We start from the raw sequence: 20,050 nt of genomic DNA, 5'->3' as shown, positions 1-20,050 counted from the left end.
TGCCCTGTCGTAGTATATCCTTTGCAATATTTTGCACTGTATTAATCTTAGATAAAGCTTAATTGCCACTTCTCTTGGATGCATCAGCGCCGCTTCCCAATCTATGTCCTCTGGTGTACCTGTGGATTCCTCGACATTTATCTCTAAGCGCTAATAGTCTATTGGGGATATTATTTATCAAGGGTCAATATGTCCAGCAGACTATGCTTCTGCACTTTCAAACATGGATAAATGTAAATAGTAAGTACGTTAGACTCCTATTACATGTGACATACAGTAAAATCTTGAATATGTTGGTGTAAGTGTGGCTAAGAAGTACATTTAATGCAATGTATGAAACATTAGTGCACACATTATATAAATCATTTTCCTTTCTATTGTAAGTACACTTTTAATTATTAAGATTGGTTTATTCATCCGGTCTTCAAAGAATATATAATTTAATACAATTAAGACACACCGTGTAGGAATGATGTCCCTACTTCTTCCGTAACTGCACTTTAATAATGTCACTTGTACCACTTCACATTAGTCGTTAGATCACACAAGAAACATGTGCTAAGTAAGTGGAGCTAAAATTAAGCTGCACCAATTCCCCTCTGATGGCGAATCAAGCAATCGCATCAAGCTAGGCGTCTTTTATCAAATGGACAAATCACAATCTGGTTGTCGTCTATTTTTTTGCACTCCTCTAGAAACTTCGTGTATTTGCTCTGTATCTTCTAGGTCCCTGTCTGCTCTCTTTCTCTTCAGTCCCTTTTTTACTTGTGCACATTTGTATCCCTTATAGATTACAAACAAGAACAATCCACAAAGAGCAGTTCTTACTAAGGGTTTCAATAGGCTTCCAACAACTACACACCCTAAGTTTCCAAACCATCTGCCTATAGCAGAAAATCCATTCTCTATTGTTTCCCAAGCACCTGTTTCTAACTCTTTCAAATCTCTCTTATGTCCATAATGCTCTTAATTTATTTCTGTAAGTCTTTACTTTTGTCTGCACTGTAAGTACAACGTTATTGAACTTTCAACATACAACAGACTCCTCCTTACTTTGCTCGAAGGACTTCTGATGCTGGTCTATTCCCAGTTTCCACAAATTTCAAAAGTATGATCACATTCATTGTTCCCCACATAATTTGTGTCTGTTGATTTTTCTAATGAATGTGCATAATTTCCCCTTGTGTTGCCAATCTAAAGCTAATGCTGCTAATTTTCCCACTAACTTGTGCTTACTTTCCTCTTTTAGCCCAATGGGGTACTTTTGAATAATTTGCTGCTTTAGCCAGTATGTCTCTTCATCTGTCTACTGAATTTATGAATTTCTTTTCTACACCTGTTGAGGAACAAGTTAAGTTAAATCTTTGCACATAAGCAGTGTCTGTCATGGTGGGTCTAAGGAAATGTCCCACTATCGCGAAGTTTGTTGCATCAGGCTGACTATTCAAATGCTTCAACATAGGAACTTCTGAAAAAAACAAGTCTTGATTCGAGTAATAATATTGAAGATGACCCTTTCCACAGAATAAGCTCCTCAATAAACCACAGGTAACTCTGTATGTCAAGTGGAGGTGATGGTATGTTCTCACCTAAGCAACTGACGCAGATAATTGCATGCAGACGTATCAATCCCTAGAATCCATTGAGTCAACATATTCATAAAGCAATTTGGAATACACTTTCAATGTATAGTCTCCTCCTAGATGCATCTATGTGTAAATCTTTCTCCTCTGACAGGTAACTACTGTCTGCAGGAAGTGGTGTTTGAAGGACACTTGTAGAGCTAAGCTAGTCTACACGAGAAGGGTGGGGTTAACTTAACATTGCAAAACCAAAGGGGATGATTGACAGAGTGTTGAACAATGCAAGCACTCACCCCCAGTCAACTGATCTGGGTTTAATCCAACGTTCTTTAGCTCACTCCGCCACCCCAGTTCAGACTTGGCCATATGCAAATCAGTCTGACCCTGTGCCTCGTGGGAACAGTCCAGCCCGAACTGCCAAGCCATGGCAGCAGTATTCAGCATGTCTCAATATTTCATCAATCGGCTTAATCTGTCAGCAAATCAAATGCTGCTGAATCATGGAACTAGCCTCCGGCTTCAATCCATAGACAGATCTGTTCACAAATTGCCCCATGTCTTTAGTCTGTCCCACTGAACTGCGAGCACCATCTTACCCCTGTCCTATAAACTATTACTCCTCACTATCTTACCCCATTCACGTCTGACCTTGCCTTTTACCTACAATTCTATAATGCAATTTAATGCACGTTATTCGCCTCTCCACTACCTCACCCTTTCTACCATACTGTGAGTTTATTTCATTAGACTAACGTCCGTAGTTGTGCTATCTATGCATCCAACACCCCATACCGCTTTCCTCCACGACCCACTCCTCTACCATCCACTACTCTGAACTCTCGTCCCTCCCACTCTGATTGTTAACTTGGCTGATTCACTTTGTATCCATTGGCAGCGACTCACCATTATTTGAAACACATCTCTTCCACTACCTCCTTACTCTCATCCTCTTACTTGCTGTGTTAATCCTTTTTATGTGCATTATGTCCGCATCATGCATTTTATTTTCTATTGCTTACGCTTTGCTTGTATGCGCCATGTGATATGATGTATTATACTCATCATTTATACTGCATCTCACTGTTTATGTTGCATCAGCATACCTCCACCTACCTATTTTCCCCCTGCTGAACCCACCCTCTTCTAGTACCGTTTCCACTTGACCACACGCAAGCCACCCCCCACCCCTTACATGCTTTGCATCCTGGTTATCCCTTTATGCATGCTGCCTTTGTTTTAGTCTCTCTATTGTCATAGACTGTTGCTTTATCCTGGTGTAATTACAGTGCTATGTGCCCCTCTCTATCATGTATGGAGCAGTCTATTGCTTGTGGTGTGCCGTATGCTACATATGACAAGTTGTGATCCATCTCCGCCATATAAGCTGCATCACACTGTTTATTCTATCGCTGCAAATACTCCCTCCTATTTTGCATCCCTTTGCTCGACTCACCCGCTTCTAAACTGCTCTGGCCTTAACAGACCACTACTCCTTACCTAATCCCTCTCTAAATATAGTCCAACGGATCCTGACTTCTCCACCCCCCCGCTCCATTCTCTCCCAATCATGCCTCCCCTACCCCCACACTGTTACATCCCCACCAATCCTGAAGCTCTGCCCCAACACTTGGTCCATCCTCTACTCTCTCCATCTCTCTAAACATGGGAAGAAAAACTTTAAGCACAAACTTCTCTGTCCGCATCCAGAAACCCTATTTGCGGACCACCACAACAGCCTCAACTCCTCCGTGACCACCAACTAAATCTTCTTCTCCAAGCGCCCTTCTAAATAGAAAAGCCTCTTTCTTCAACACCTCCCTATCACCACCTCCCGCAAGATCCCTTACGTTCTGAAACTCTCCACCACCCCATCTGTCGCCATTATGGGGGAAATAGATATTTCCATCTTCAAGTCTGGTAACATACTCATCCAAGCCTCCGAAATCCACCTAAACATCTTTGAACTCCACTTTCATGCTCTTTCACAACTCCTTTCAACCCGCGAACGCTCCCCGATCACCCCCTCCACCACGTGACCCTTCACCTATCTCCTCTTCCCCTGCCTTTTCTCTCTAACTCACCCAAACCCCGGGGTCCATCATTATACACTGTTTCTCCCACCCCCGCTTCTCTACTTCTTACAGCCCACGCGCCCCATCTGTGTTATCGATTCCCAATCTCTTCTGTCCACTAGTGCCCCAAACTCCCCCACTACCCCCAACGCCCAATCCCCCAGCCCCCTTTCCCCCCTCACAAACTCGCCCAACCTACTCTCCTACCCCGACTATCCCCTCATACTAATAACGCAGATTCTTTTACACCCCCATCTCCCTCTGAATTCCACCTCCCCCCACCCTCTGATGCACTTCTCCCTCGCCGTCCCCCTTAGCCCCTTATTACTTCCCACGTCCGTCCCTCCCTCCGATTCCTCCCTCCCACACTCACTCGTTCTCTCATGCAACCCGAAAGACACCAGAGACGCCACCCCCTCTATCTCCCTGTCCCTTTCTCCTATCCTTCCACCCAATTTGAACGCCCCACCCTGTCTATCTCCTGTGCCCCTGCTCTCCCCAATGACGATCCTCCCCCTCATCACAACTTTGGTGTCCTCCCTCCCCAGGCTATCCCCCTGCCCCCCTTCTATCTCCGACCCCTAGACCACTTTAACCCCTCTAACTTCATTAACACTATTGAGCCACTTCATTCCTCACTTCTTACCCAATCACTCCTTAATGTTGTTGAACTTCTCCTATCATCCCTTGCCATTGAACTCACCTCCCTTAGAACTGATGTCTCGCTTCTCACCAAAGCCCACTCCTTGGTTCATGCCCCCAAATCGATCCCTTCACATTACACCATCCCCTCTTCTATACACTTCAACACCCCTCCCTCCAACCCCGTTACAAACTGCCCACATGACATTGTTGCCAACACCCACACTCCACCTGGCACTGCTACCAACACCAACATTCCCCCCTGCCCACCCCTCCCCCCAAACGGCTCTACCCTATCCGAACCCACTGAAACTACCAAAATCATGCCCCCTTCTGTGCCATCACGCCCCCCTCCACAGCTTGACACCTGTACGACAACCCTAGAAGTTAACTCTCATTCTAGCGCTCTCGTTTCTCCATCACCATCCTTTCCCTCCACTCCCCTTAACCATCAGTCCACTATCTTAGTTCTCGATGGTACAAGCAGACTCCCTCTACTTCCGGCGTCACCTAGACCCCCACCACAACTCGGACCTGTCACCCCCTGCACTCCCTCCAAACTGCCCAACCCCACCCCCCTCTCTTGCATGTTGATTAACTGCTGATCCGCCTCCTGCCACGCAACTGAGATTGTGGAAACCATTCTCCGCGATAACATTGACACAGCCCTCACTCAACCCCTATCTTCGACCTGCTGTCCCCCCCCCCCCCCCTGGTTATTCCATCATCAAGAGATAGAAGTGAGCAAATAGGAGGTGGCCTTGCCTTAATCTTTAAAGAAGATCTTAATCTTTCAACAGTCCAGGTGCAAGACCCTTCCACATTTGAGTACCTATGCACTGACATCAAAATTCCTGGCTCCCCCTCCATTAGGCTTCACACTATCAACCACCCTCCTGGTAATTCTATCGTCTTTACTGAAGAGATGTCTGATCTTATTACCCAAGCATCGTTTTCCCACTCTAAAAATCTTTCCTGGGCACAACATCCACTGGAATAAAAATGACGACCCCGCAGTCTCCCTATTTAACGGCATCATGGGCATCACTGACCTGATTAAACTCTGCCAATCCCCAACTCATGCCAAAGGTGCCACCCTTGATGCAATTCTGACCTGCAAGGATCTGCCCTCCCTCTCTAACATCCTTCCTGTTGACTGGTCCGACCACCTCCTTATCCTCTTCACCCTGAATTTCTCCATTACGCACCCCACCCCACCCCATCGGCAGTCTACTTCTGAAACCTACTCGTAAACTTCACCTTATTCCGCCGGGTGAATTGGAATCCACTATTAAAACTCACTTACTCCTCGCCCCTCTCTCCCACAGTATTAACCCCTTCCATGCTCATGACGAGCTCAGCTCGTCATGAGCATGGAAGGGGTTAATACTGTGAACTATTAACATTGTTAAAAAGCAAACTCCCCCCCCTCCCCCCAATGCTAGCGTCTGTTGAACGATGCGAAGAAATCGCCAGCTTCTTTTCTAATAAAGTCAACTCGATTAAACTCTCCTTCGCCTCCACCCCAACCTCCCCTCAATCAACTCCCCACCCCCCATAACATCCCTAACACTAGTTCATCCTCTTCCACCCCACCTCAAATTCCCTCTAAATCCCTCACTGTTCGCCCTCAACTTGTCTCCACTGTCACGCACCACCATGCTAAAAATTATACCTCTGGAGCGAATTCTCCTTTGTCTTCGAAACCGTTGTAACCAATATCCTTTCTAAACTCAAACCCTCCTCTCACACTAAAGATCCTCTTCCCGCTCACCTGGTCCAAGAACTCAAACATGTCATTGCTCCGGTTTGGACCAACATAATCAATTCCTCTCTTTCCACGGGCTGTGTTCCCGCCTCCCTTAAGCTAGGCCAAATCTCCCCCATCCTCAAACACCTCCGCTGACCATAACGACCTTAACAACCTACACCCCATCTCTAACCTACCTTTCCTCTCAAAAGCCCTGGAAAAATGTGTCCTGACCCAACTCGATAACCATATCGCCTCATTCAATCTCCTAGACATATTCCAAACTTGTTTCAGAAAAGGATGCAGTACTGAAACTGCCAAGCTCAATATTACTGATGGCATTCATCGCTCCTTAGACCAAGGTGAATCCTCTCTACTAATCCTCCTTGACCTCTCGGCTGCCTTTGATACTGTCCACCATCCCACCCTTCTTAACACCCTTGAAGTCAGCTTCGGTCTTGAGGGTACTGTACTCAAATGGTTCTCCTCATTCCTTCAAAATAGATCCCAACAAATTAAGCTCAGCCACTGCCTCTTCAAGCCTCAACCTGTCTCACTTGGTGTTCCGCAAGGCTTCATCCTCTCCCCTACCTTATTTAATCTATTCATGGAACCTCTCACCCACATCCTTAAAACAGCTAAAATATCCTACCACCTCTAAGCCGACGACACCCAGCTATACTACAGTATTAAATCTCACAATGACATCCTTCACCTCAACGAGGCCCTGAATAAAATACAAGCGTGGTTCCATCTTAATCATCACAAACTTAACCCGAAAAAAACTGAAATAATCCTTTTCTCTCCTAAAAACAACTCCCTCCCAATTCACCTCTGAATTAAGGATATAACAGCTCAATTCACCTCTGAATTAAGGATATAACAGCTCTCAACTGCTCCATCTCCTCCTCGAATACTGTCAAATCCTTAGGCATCAGCATTGATCATAACATGAATCTCATCCCACACATCAAAAATGCTGCCAAGGGTGCCCTCTTCACCCTCCACACCTCAAACTCAAACCTTTCATACCAGCAGATGACTTTAAAACCGTTGTCCAATCGCTTGTCCTTTCCCGTATTGACTATGGTAATGCCACACTCGCTGGCACCCCTAAAGCCTACCTAGCTCCGCTCAAATCTTTTCTCAACCTTGCCGCCAGACTTATCTCAGATTGTAAAAAATTCGACCACATTTCTCCGGTCCTAAAAAACCTCAATTGGCTCCCAATAGAAGGAACATCCACCTACAATATTGCATGTATCACGCACAAAGCCCTTCACCAAAGCACCCGCTCCTAAGTGGCAGAGAAATTGCAAAAAGCTGGGTGCTCCAGGTCCCTGAGAAGCACCAACTCTCTTGCCCTAATCCATCCTAGACTCAAACACAAAAAAGCACAATCTCTTGCTTTTTCTGGGAACGCCCCCACAATCTGGAACTCTCTCCCCAAAGATCTTCGATGCAACCCCTCCTATCCTCTCTTCAAAAAAAGACTCCAAATACTCCCTCTCAACCAATATTGGGGAACATAATCTCACTGAAGTCTGACACTCGTCCTTCCTTGCTCCCTGGCACTGGCCTCCTCTCAACCCCTTCCCCGCCTTTCTTTCTTCCTCTCCCCTTTTCTACACTCCCATCTCCCTCTGAATTTCGACACTCACCCCCCCTTATTGATCTCCATCACCCTACCCCCCCCCCCCAGCTCATTCAAATACCTTATTTTATGTCACTCATGTTTTAATGCACACTGTTTATTTTGTTGTATATGTTTACCTACCATGTAAAGCGCTCTGATACCTTCGGGTCCAGTAGCGCTATATAAAACCTTGGAAGTAAATAAGCATGTATTGATTCTTTGGACTCTTGAGTTGTCCTTTAAATCTTGACCCATTCAGTCTCTTAAGGAGATATTTTCGAGTTCAGAAATATAATCACCTGATCATACATTTTTATTACCTCTGGGGATGAAGCGTGTGATTTAGGATGTTGTTAAATTAATTTCTTAAGCGCTCGAATACCCGAGGGTGTCTTGACGCTGGCTCAACTGAAACAAAAACAATTCCAGCTTTGAAACCTTAATAAGTGAAGAGAACAGTTTTGAGTGATTTCCTAAAGTGGTGTAGGTTGTTAATGATTGAAAGGTGAGAATGTAGACTATTACACACTTTGAAAAGCCTCATCGGCTCATGCTCTTCCATCGTTCTCTTCCTCTACTCCTCTCTCCCTCTGTCCTCTTGCCCCTTTCTATTTCCATAACTGCCTTCTAGTACTTAGTAATGGCACATACCAGTGGACAGGTGAGCACCTATCTTATGTTGTAAATTCTAGGAAGGAATTTTTATTAGACTTTGCAATCTGAACTGCCTGTCCCCAAATAGGATTATAATGATATGGCGTTGTAGTTTTTTTTGGGGGGGGGGGGGTATTGTTATGTGGAAATTACTTTACATATATATCGTTTTATTTTGACCTCTTCATTTCCTATCCCAGCTCCCTTAGTGTAATACTCCCAGATATCTATCTAGTTCCCGGCGATTGGGGGAAAGTTTAAGAAGGTTAACGTGATTTCTTCCAACAATTTTGTATCTCTGTGCAAAGGCATGGTACTGGAAACAGGAATAAAACAATCTGCTGTACAAAAGGAAGCAGAGTCGAAAATAAACGTATGCTGTGTGGCCCTTCACAATAGAAGTAGAAAGATGCGTTTCTGTTTAAGTCCAAGGACTGACCTTCATTTAACATTCGGAAATTATATTAGAACATTGGAATGTTGGGAGCTCCATTGCAGACAATGGAGTGCTCCCTGCTTCTACGGGCCGGTAAAGGCCCGCAGAGCAACATTCCAATGTTCTACAAAGGCGTCTCGAAGCTCGAGGGGATTTATATCCCCTCGAACTTCGAGAACCCTTCGTTTAATTTGTTAGAACATTCTGCCACTAGAGGGCAGATTTTTCTAATAGCCTTATAGCCTTCTGTAGCAGGGCTATACCGGCTATTAAAGTCCTGCTGTCTCGTTAAAGTCCCTCGCCTTCGGCTCGGGCCTTTAACGATTCAGCGGGCCTTTAATAGCCGGTATAGCTGGCTACGGCGGGCTATAAGGCTATATTAGAACATTAGAACATTAGAACATTGGAATGTTGGGAGCTCCATTGAAAACAATGGAGTGCTCTGGGCTTATAATGGCTGGTATAAGCCTGGAGCTCCAACATTCCAATGTTTCTTTGTTTACCGCTCTGGCTGTGAACAAAGGCTTCAGGTAACCTGAGGGGATTCCACTCCCCTCACGCTTCCAAAAGGCTTTGTTTTTTAAGCTTTCGTTATAAGGTATTTTAATGAATCGGAACACACTGAAGGTTTTTTCTCTCTTTTTCAGAAATTCCAGATCAGAGCAGTTGGAAACTTAACCCTGATGCTTCATACGTGTATTACTGTTCAAATGAAACCATCCATGGTGTGGAATTTGACTTTGTACCTGATGTCAAAGGAACAGTCTTGGTTTGTGACATGTCATCAAATATCTTGTCAAGGCCAGTGGATATTTCAAAGGTAGAGAGTATTGATACAACGTTTTTTGCTTAATCAAATTGTTTGTTTTGGCCATATGATCTATAATTCAGATTGTGCTAAAGTGGATACCAGTCACAACTAAACCAATTTGGAAGCGACCGTGACATACTACTTTATCGAATTGACCTATAAAGTGTTCTTTAAGTTAGGAGAAAGGAATGATAATTGTACTCTTTCTTACGCACACACACACAAAATGTAACCCCCAGTTCTATGCACATGTATCAATACCCTAAAACTCCTTCCTCCCAAATTATTTATTTTATTGTTTCAGTCCATGCAATCCATTGCTTTGTACAGACAGCTGTCCCACATCCAGCCCTGTTCAACAGCTGTGGACCAAGTTATTCAGTATTAGATGTGCTACAAGAGCGTGCCACACTTACAGTTGAATGTGGTTATTCTGTCACTTCACTGCCTAGGAGGAGACAAACGTTTGGGACTTCTGAGATTCTTCTAGAGGACACATATCTCGTGCTGTGTACCCCTGGCAGATGAATTAACTGACCCCAACTTTGGTAAAATCAGTTTATTCTGTCAAAACGGAACCTCTCTTCCACACTAGCGTGTTTTGGCTTTAATGTGGTGTGCATGAAGGCAGAGTGTGTATCAACAGAGTCCTCTTCAAGGGCGTAGCAAGTACTGCAAGATGATTATTCTTTGCACAGAGTAAGGCCATTCCAGCTTTTCTTTCCATAATGTATTTTCACCCCTGACTTCAGGCTCCAATATACTTTCCGCCCGGAGCTTTGCCTGAACACAGAGGTTCGATTAAAACAGTTTTTAGGTCTCGCGACCTATCAATGCGCGCAAGCGCATTGAGCGGAGCGAGAATTCAAGTGCTCAAAATGCTCGTCAAACCAAGGGTTTCGTTCGTGCGGTTTTCTTTAAGTTCACGTGACCAAACAAGCACGCGCACCAGCCTCCCTCCCTCCTAATTGCATTTTTTCACGGCCGCACAGCACATAAAAGGGCTTCTCCCAGCGTGTGCTGTGCGGCTTCTCCTCCCCTAATTATTCATGGCAACTATCAATCAGCTGCTTTCCGCCAGCGGCTATAGATCTCTGCCTGTCTCTCGCTGTGTTTCCAGCTCCTCTCGCCAGCTCCTCTCGCTGTGTTTAAAACTCCTCCTGTCCTTCAGTGCATCAGTATATGCCGGTGTTTCCTGTTTTTAACACCGGCAAAATGGCTTTGTGGACATACATATTTCTAAACATCTACATCACCGACTGACAAACCGCAAGACTGAATGATTAGGACGAAGGTGAGCATTTCAACCGGTCACAAAGCAAATCAAGATATTCACTGTTAAGAGGCCCGCGCACCACAAGTAACGAGTCCTGAAGTGATTCACTAAAGGAAACCTAAATAACTTCCTCGGTGCCTGCTCTTGTTCACGCAGAGGTTGAATAACAGACATGTTTATTGTTTCTGTCTCCCCGCCTCCGTGTGTATTTTTTTTTTTTTAGTTTGTCTCTCCCCACCCCCACTTCGAGATCCCTGATTATTTTTTAATAATATAATAATGCAGCCCACGCTGAGGCTCGGACCCTGTTCTCCAGCTCCAAAGTCAGCAGCTCCAAAGTCAGCAGCTTCAGCAACCTGCCATCTGTTTTGGGTCGGGTTACGAAAGCTTTCTCTTCGCAGCTTCCCTGCCCCACTTGTTTTCCTCTGCGAGCGCACTCCACTTGCATACGCCCCAATCGCAAATTATAGTGACATTCAACACTATTGAGTAGGTGAAGGAAAAATCGCAACATTTTCATTTAAATGAGAGGTCAACTCGCAGTCTCACCGCACCATACAGCTTCATGTACTTTACTGTCTGCATTTACTTGTAGCTGCATGGCTTGCGCATCTTTTTGAACATGGTCTGGAAAGCTTGATAGATTTGCGGGAAGTTCTGCGGCAATTCAAGCGGGGTAACTAGGGCGAATGGTATCTGCGGGCTGGTTGAGTGATATTGTTCACCGGGGTAGTTGGTTAATGGTTAATGTTTGCTACTGAAAAGTACAGGTATTCTCATTAGAAATACTGCATCCCTCCTAAGAAGTGCAGGCGCTCATACTTAAAGTATTGCATCCAGAACCTGCTTATGATCTGCACACCCTGGGGGCCTGCATAGGGGAACAGAATTACATTTGGGCTTCTTGGGCCTGCAACATGACCAAGTGACGAATTAATTAGGGACAGTCCACGGACCCAGGCATTAATCACCGAGTGGCTCTGTGAAAACAAATGGGAGTGGAGGGGAGCGGGGTGTTTTAAAACAAGCAGACGTTTGAGAACTCATCCCAGCACAAAAAGCAATTTCCAATCGTGTTATTTTTTTTATCAGCCTTTTATGCCAACCCCTCCCCCCCCCCCCCCCCCCCCCCCCCCCAAAAAAAAAACAAGCACTGGCGTTGCCAATAGGTCTCGCAGTAGGAAAGTTGGAGCTATTGCAATTGCAAATAACAATGCCTTTTATTTTTGTTTTCATTTTAAAAACATAAAGGGCTTTGTCATTTACAAAACCAATAGCTCCAACTTTCCTACTGCGAGACCTATTGGCAACGCCAGTGCTTGTTTCTGTTTACAAGGTCTACTTTCTGACCATACACTTGACCACACACCCACCTGGGGTGCTTCATATCTGGGAGGCTCAATTCACAAAATGTTACTTCTCCCTTTTCCGTAGTCAGTAAAAACACCAGTGATTTATTATGGTTTGGGCACATTTCTCAAAGAATCAGTAATTTTGAGATCAATCTCAGGACTCAATTGTGACAAAGTTGAACATGCCGACAGAAGTAAGAGTGATATATAAATGGCAAAATAATACAGTATTCTACAATACCACATTGTATACTGTCATAGGTAAGAAAATATAATATTGTGGCTAATTCTTTATTACTGTCTATTTTGTTTTCTATATACTCAGACGATGTATACCTGATATTCGGCCTTCTGGGGGATAGGGCTCCAGGTACTCATGAGCCATAAGCACCTCGTAGATTTGTGCACCGATAAAGTGCTACGATGCCACAAGGAAATCACTGCACAAGTGCTGAAAACTTAAAGTAAAGGTGCAAGGAAGGCAAGAGCAGTGAATTGGCAATACTGTATAGAAGAATTTGTTTATAAAATGGAATATTTTTAAGGAATACGAAATGCTACAGCTGAGTCTTATGTGACTGCCATTAGTTGTTGGTTGCTAGTTGGGTCCTAATTAATTGGAAAATAACCTGATTCACTGCATTCCGTTAAACGTTTCCACATAGAGTCCTTCTGAAGACTATCAGAAGTTGAAGTGCTGGCCAAAGCAGCTCTGTTGGTGAGCAAGATCTGGACCAGTAAGGAAAGGTTGCAGGATGATTTTCAGCCTTACCATTGTGATGTGGGAACATATTGGGAGTAGAAAGGCAGTGCTATATGTATGGGTTGTTATCTGTTCTACCATGTTTGGAAGGGGAAAGTAGTACCTGATCCAATATGTTGGCACAAGAACACATCAGGTTTTTAGTGTTCTCTGCTTGATAGAGCTTTAGATCACTTAGGTGCCACAATGTAATCGACCCAAGAGCATAATTACGAAAATGCCTTGGACACCTTGCACTAAAGCCCTAGCAGTTTTGCCATATTTTACTTTTACTCGCCCATAAATTTCAAACTCTTAAACAACTTGTCTTTCTTATAGTTGGCTGTTCAATCCTCCAATTCCTTGGCATGGATGCTATAGTTTATATTCTCCTAGAAATCTCGGATTTTCATACTGTTCATAAACAATATCATTATGTGTTTTTTGGGAGTGCAGTTTGTGTATGTGTGTTGGGAAAAGCAGGAATTGATTTGAGAAGCCTCTTGACTTTATGGGGATTATCTCCAGCGCCTCTAATGCAATCTCTATTGGTAGATCAGACAACCAGTTTCTTGGCTGTGTCAGACTTCCGATGAATCGATTTGGTGTGTCCTTGGAAAATCTGTGTTTGCTAATTAGAAGATGGAATGCGGTAGTGATTGAGGTCTCTTTTTAAAGAGTTATGACATCTATTAAATTATTCGATATATAAATGGTATTGCTAAGCCACACTTGGTCTGCTTCGCTCTCAAAACAGATCCTGTGAGTTGTTGATGAGTTAGCCAACTTTTTGTGGCTAAAGGCATGAGTAAGTTTTAATCAATGTTTGTATTTTAGACCAGGCTTTCCTTCAGTTTAGCAGAAAGTGTCACCAAATCGAATGCAGGGCACATGGAAAATCCCTTTGGTTGGTTAAGATTTTAAGAGGAAACAGACACTTGTAACACTAAGCCATTGGTTATGTAAATTTTAGAGTAACCTCAAAAAACCCTATGCAATTTGGAAAAAGCTTCCGGGGGCAGAGTCAGCACTAGACGCAATCGCAGGCACACGCGGCTCTGAGTCCTGAGGGCCCCCCGACGCAAGCAAGTACTCTCTGTTACAAGAAACCAGAGGAGTCAATACCCTGCAAAATATACAGGTTATTAACGTATTGCAACACAAAAGGTGTGAGTAATCCAAACACTGTTTGTCTATTTTACTGTTAGTCCTGACGAATGCTCTATAGACCCCTATGGGCCGACGGAGCAGAAACATGTCGACGTTTATGTAATAAGTGTTTTTCCCAACTACTGTGATCTAGTAACTCGATCAACTTAGTAGTACCAGTTTTTTAACAACCTGGAAATCACACCAATCAATAAAACTACTTAGGGTGATTTTCCAGTTATTTTAACAAACCCCCCCTTTTTTTTCTCCCTTTTTTCTTTTTTTGACACACCACTTTTTCCTTCTCTGGACACTGCACTATATGCCAGAGGTGCCTCTGGTTGAGGCTGGCTAAATCACTCACTTAGAGTAACCAATGATAACGGCCAATAACCCATATGCGGGGCGGATGAACCATATATACCGCTATATTCCAAATTGCATAGGGTTTTTTGAGGTTACTCTAAAATTTACATAACCAATGGCTTAGTGTTACAAGTGTCTGTTTCCTCTTTGATAAACCTTGTACTTTCCCTGGGGAATGAAACAGACCCTTAAATCCCTAGTCCCTCCACATTGATTGATTGGTTAAGATTTTAGTCATGACTTGCTTAGCGCTATGTAGCTGGACAAAAGACTTGTATAGAGGTGGTTGACCTTCAAAGCCGGGCTTTATGACATCGGCCTAAGGGGGACGGTGTTCAGATGGTTTACATGTTTTCTGGAGGGCCGTCGCCAGACGGTCTGGGTTTCCCAGAGCTCCGCCGAGATGCCGCCATTGGGAGTCGGGGTTCCACAAGGTTCTGTGTTGAGCCCGACGTTGTTTAACATCTTTATGTCCCCTCTGGCGGCAGCAGTGGAGGCTTACGGAGCCCAGATCGTGTCCTACGCCGACGACACGCAACTCCTCTTCACCTGTGGCAAAGATCAGCCATTTGATGGGGAGAGAATTCGGGACTGTCTGGACATGGTCTTTGGATGGTTCCAGCGTAATAGTCTGAAGGCCAACTCCAGTAAGTCGGAGGTTCTATTTTTCGGCTGTGCCATCGATCCCGAGTGGCGGCAATGGTGGCCGGCTGCCATGTGTCCCCCGACGCAATCCTCCTTGGTTGCCAAGAACCTTGGTGTTAAGCTGGATAACAAGCTCTCATTGAGAGCGCACGTTCTTGGCCTGTCCGGCACCTGTTTCGGTATTCTGAAAATGCTCCGCAAGTTTCTCCCTCTACTATCTGCGGAGCACAGGCGGATTACGGTTCAGGCGCTCTTCGGATCCAGGCTAGACTATGCCAATGCCCTTTTTTTTAGGTCTTCCGGATTACCTGGTCCAGCGTTTGCAGGTCGCACAGAACTCTGCAGCCCGTGCGATTTTTTTTTTTGGTCTGCATAGACGAGCACGGGCCTCTGGGCTGCTGCTGACGCTTCATTGGTTGCCGATCCGGAAGCGGATTATGTTCAAATCCCTAACACTGGTGCACAAAGCTCTGTTTGGCTCAGGCGCGGGATATCTGCAGAAGAGATTGGCTTTCTATCGCCCTGCTCGCTCACTGCGTTCTGCATCCCTTTTTACTGCTGTTGTTCTGCATGTGAGGAAGGCCCGCATTGGGGGGCGTTCTTTTAGCCTGAAGGCTCCCCAGCTGTGGAATTCGCTCCCACTGGCACTTCGCAGTACCCCCAATCTGCTTCAATTTAGGAAAAATCTGAAGACTTGGCTTTTTAATCTTTCTGTCTAGGTGGGCTTCTTTTTCTTTGGAATCTGTTTCTCTTGTTATGTTGTTTCTACACTTTAGCTGCCTGTGGAAAGCGCCGGGACACTCTCTTGGAGTAGCCGAGCGCTATATAAACGCATTTTAACATAACATAACATAGCAGAAAGTGGTGCGCCTAGGCCTTCACTAGATCTTCCAGTTGACAATCCACTTGTGCCCATTGGACTGACTTCACCGGCCTGCTGTATACGTACGCAATTAATCTGAAAGACACATTAGTGATAGATTCCTTACCTTAGAATATCCCCAGGCGTCAGACTGGATCCGGAAATTTTTCGCGTAGCAGTACCCCTGCGCGTCGGTAGGCGTCGTCCGCAGCTCCTCGTCCGTCGTCGTGGGCGCTGCGAAGATGTCGTCAGAGTACTTAGACGTCGCCTCCGCACGCTGACGTCCGTTATTCTTTTTTCCGCGCCAGACGGTGCCGGTAGGGATGCCTGGGTTCAAGCCCTGCGCCAACTGCAACCGACTGATGTCGGTTACCGACCCCCATCGCGGGTGCCTGCACTGTCTAGGCCTGGACCACGATGACCAGTCCTGCTCCGACTGCCGGGCCTTGAAGTCTAAAGCTAGACGGGAGCGGTCCTGTAAGCGACTCAAGCTTCGGCAGTCCGCCCCGTGCCACTGGAGGTCCCGGTCCGAAAGGAGGTCGAGGGACCGGAGTCACCACAGTTCCGGGAGTCTTCATCGGTCTTCGGGCTCGAAGTCCTCAGGTAAGAGGCACAAGAAGTCGAAGAGGCAGCACTGCTCTTCTGATTCCCCCCCGACGCTCGCGCGATGCGGCCGGTGGTACGGGCGACACCACCCACTCGGTTCCGCTGGAGCCGCGGGCGTCGCGGCCTGCTCCATACCCGCCGGTCCCTGGGCAGCGCACGACGCCGGAGGAGATCGAGGCCTTCCTCTCCGCCATGAGGTCGCTCACTCCTCCGTCTGGTTCCGTGGCGCCTTCAGGCCAAGCGGCCCGACTGGGTCCCCCAGCGGGCCGGGTGCTTCGGCCTCGGCGGCGACTCTGGTCCTGACGCCGCAGGGCCCCACCGGATCCGGGTCGCTGCCGATTGACCTCGCCGGCACCGGCCCCAACGGTGTCGCCCCCGGCGCCGTCCCAGGACCACGCAGTCCCTGGTCCTACCCTCGATTCGGGTCTGGCGTCGGAGCGTATCCGACGCCGTTTCGAGATTTCTATTTCTATTACCCGGCCCCATCCTTTGAGCCTCAATACCAGGCGATGGGTGACGAGGGGGAATGGGAGGGGTCTGCGGACCCTCTGGCACGTGAGTGTCAGTCTTCTGCGGACTGGACAGGAGAGCTTGGGGAAGCCAGTGGTCTGGACACTTCGCCCAACACTGGTTTTGTCTCCCCTCATAGTGTGGCTACGGAGGAGGGGGCTGCTTATAGCGTGGTGCTTATGAGGGCGGCAAGGTCTTGGGCCTTGAGCTCCCCGTCGCAGCCGTGAGGACTAACCTCCTCACTGAGGTCCTTAAACCGCAGTCAAGCTCGGCCGAGCCTCTGCTGCCTTTTTAATGAGGCCTTATCAGACGTTCTTCTGGGCACTTGGTCCAAGCCCGCTACAGGTCAGCCTGTGGATAGGAACGTGGCCAGGCGCCACCGACCGGCTCCGGGCGACCCTTGCTTTCTGTCTACCCACCCCGCCCCCGAGAGCCTGGTTATCCAGGCCTCTAATTCCCAGACCGCATTCCCGGAGGCTCCCCCATCGGAATCCAAGAGGTACGAGCAATACGGGAAGAAAGTATTCTCCTCCCTGAGTTTAGGATTGCAGTCAGTCAACACAGCGTGCCTCTTGGGCCGCTACACCCACTCTCTGTGGGATACGGTCGCGGACATGCTGCCAGAATGCCCGGGGGAGGTCCGGGCTAAACTCGGCCAAGCCCTTGTGGAGGGTCGAGATGCAGCCATCCGGTCCATCCGGTGTGGGCTGGGCACTACTGACTCACTGGGCAGAGCGATGGCAACGACGATGGCGATTCGTCACCACGCCTGGTTGAGGTCCGCCAACTTCTCGGCTGATGTCTTAAACACCCTTATGGACATGCTGTTCGATGGCCGTCGCCTCTTTGGCGACAAGGCAGACCATGCGCTTGAGCGCTTTAAGGACTCCAGGGCTACGGCCAAGACCTGGGGCCTCTCGGCCCATGCCAGCAAACGGCAGCCTTTCGCCTCTTTCGTGGCCAAGTTATGGGCGCCCCACATGTCCAGCCAGCCACGGGCCGCAGACTACCACCCAGCGCGGTGGCAGACGTGGGAACCGCCGTGGTGGCGGTCGGGGACAATGGCGAGGCCAGTCCACACCTACCCCTGCAACATCCGCCTCAAAACCCTCCTAGTCCAAGCTTTTAGGCCCATGTGACGCCAGTGGGGGGCAGGGTTCGCCATGACCACCACCACTGGCGCACTGTCAAATCGTAAAGGTGGGTGCTGCAAATCATCCTAAGGGGTTACTCCCTCCCCTTCGAGACGTCCCCTCCAGCGATGCCACTGCAGTACCACAGCTTGTCGGTGGATCACTTGAGTCTTCTGCAAGAGGAAGTTACAGCCCTCTTGGCCAAGGGGGCCATCAAGCGCGTTCCTGGGCCAGAAGTACGGTGTGGTAGTTACTCCTACTACTTTCCGGTACCCAAGAAGGGCAAAGGGGGCCTACGCCCTGTCTTGGACCTACAGAAAGTCAACTGCTTCCTCCGGAAGGAGAATTTCAAGATGCTGACATTGGCTCAGGTCTTAGCTGCCCTAGACCCTGGAGACTGAATGGTAGCGTTGGACTTGCAGGACGCTTATTTCCCCATTCTGCCGGCCCACCGGCGTTACCTGCGGTTCACGGTAGGCCACGAGCACTTTCAGTTTACCATGCCCCCTTTGGCCTTACCAGCGCCCCACAGGTGTTTACGAAAGTGATGGCCGTGGTCGCAGCTCATCTGTGCAGGTTAGGGGTTTCAGTCTTCCCCTACCTCGGCAACTGGTTGTTGGAGTCGGGCTCGCCCCAGACAGTCGTCAGCCACCTCCAGACTACGACCGACCCCCTGCACCTGCTGGGGTTCTCCATCAATGTGCCAAAGTCACACCTGTGTCCCTCTCAGAAGCTACTCTTCATCGGAGCGGTTCTAGACTCGGCACAGTTTTGGGTTTATCCTCCCGAACAGCGGGTTCGGGATATTCTGGCTCTGATTCCGATCTTTCAGCCTTCATCCCGAATCTCGGTCAGGTTGACGCTGTGGCTTCTGGGGCTGATTGCCTCCTGCATCCTTCTGGTGCATCACACCCGGTGGCGGATGCGGGCTCTGCAGTGGGACCTGAAGTTTCAGTGGGCCCTGCATCAGGGCAACTTGTCCGACCATGTCTTGATCTCGGAGGGCACTGCAAGACCGTTGCAGCGGTGGCTCACGGACCGCGATTGGGTCAGCGGCAGATCTCTCTCCCTACCCCAACCGGAGCATGTAGTTGTGAGTGACGTGTCCCTCCAGGGCTAGGGGGGCCACATGGGAGAGGTGGAGATCAGAGCCCTCTGGTCTCCGGCGGAGTCCCAGCTCCACATAAACCTTCTGGAGCTGCGGGCGATCCGGCTTGCACTGAAGGCATTCCTCCCCTCTGTCCGGGGGAGTGTAGTGCAGGTGTTCACGGACAACACCACCGCCATGTGGTACTGCAACGGGCGGGGTGGGGTCGTGGTAGAGAAGTGTGGCTCGGTGGTTAGAGCGGGAGACCCTGATGCAGTAGTCTGGCCGGGACCAGGGTTCAATTCCCGCCTCGGCGGGTCTCGGGCTCAATTTCCTCGGACCTGAGAATTCTCGCCTCGGTGCCTATTCTGATCATGAGCCCCATTCTGCAACTCTGGGCAATAGCTTTCTTAATCTCTACAACGGCCCCAACAACGCTGAGGATGCCTGACTTCACCTTGGGGGTGCCCAGGAGTGGGCTCCTCACAGGGAAAGGCCAGGAAGGGTTCCTCGGCGGTATTCGTGCAAGCACCGAGATCCCTCCAGGTAGTCGTGCGCTATATAAGTGCGTAATTATCATTTATCATTACCCTATGCTAGGAGGCTCTGCGCCTCTGGCAGTGGGTGGAACATCAGGGCGTGACCCTGGTGGTTCAACACCTGGCAGGTTCCCTTAACGCCAGGGCGGACAAACTTAGCCGTCGGTGCATGATGGATCACGAATGGCGTCTGAACTCG

The 20,050-nt window shown here is 47.8% G+C and overlaps 1 protein-coding gene across 1 annotated transcript in view; it reads left to right on the top strand.

Moving 5' to 3' along the window:
• Positions 1-20,050, top strand: part of PSAT1 (phosphoserine aminotransferase 1) — a 97,891-nt gene that overhangs the window by 34,449 nt on the left and 43,392 nt on the right. Inside the window, exon 5 of the mRNA XM_086961338.1 lies at positions 9,421-9,593. Coding sequence (XP_086817464.1) covers positions 9,421-9,593 — 173 coding nt within the window. The remainder of the gene's footprint in view (positions 1-9,420; positions 9,594-20,050) is intronic.

Source organism: Lissotriton vulgaris, chromosome 3_1 (genome assembly GCF_964263255.1).
Source record: "Lissotriton vulgaris chromosome 3_1, aLisVul1.2, whole genome shotgun sequence".
Classification (NCBI taxonomy): Eukaryota; Metazoa; Chordata; class Amphibia; order Caudata; family Salamandridae; genus Lissotriton; species Lissotriton vulgaris.
The sequence above is the reverse complement of the archived record's forward strand: the minus strand, read 5'-3'. Positions and strand labels throughout refer to the sequence as shown.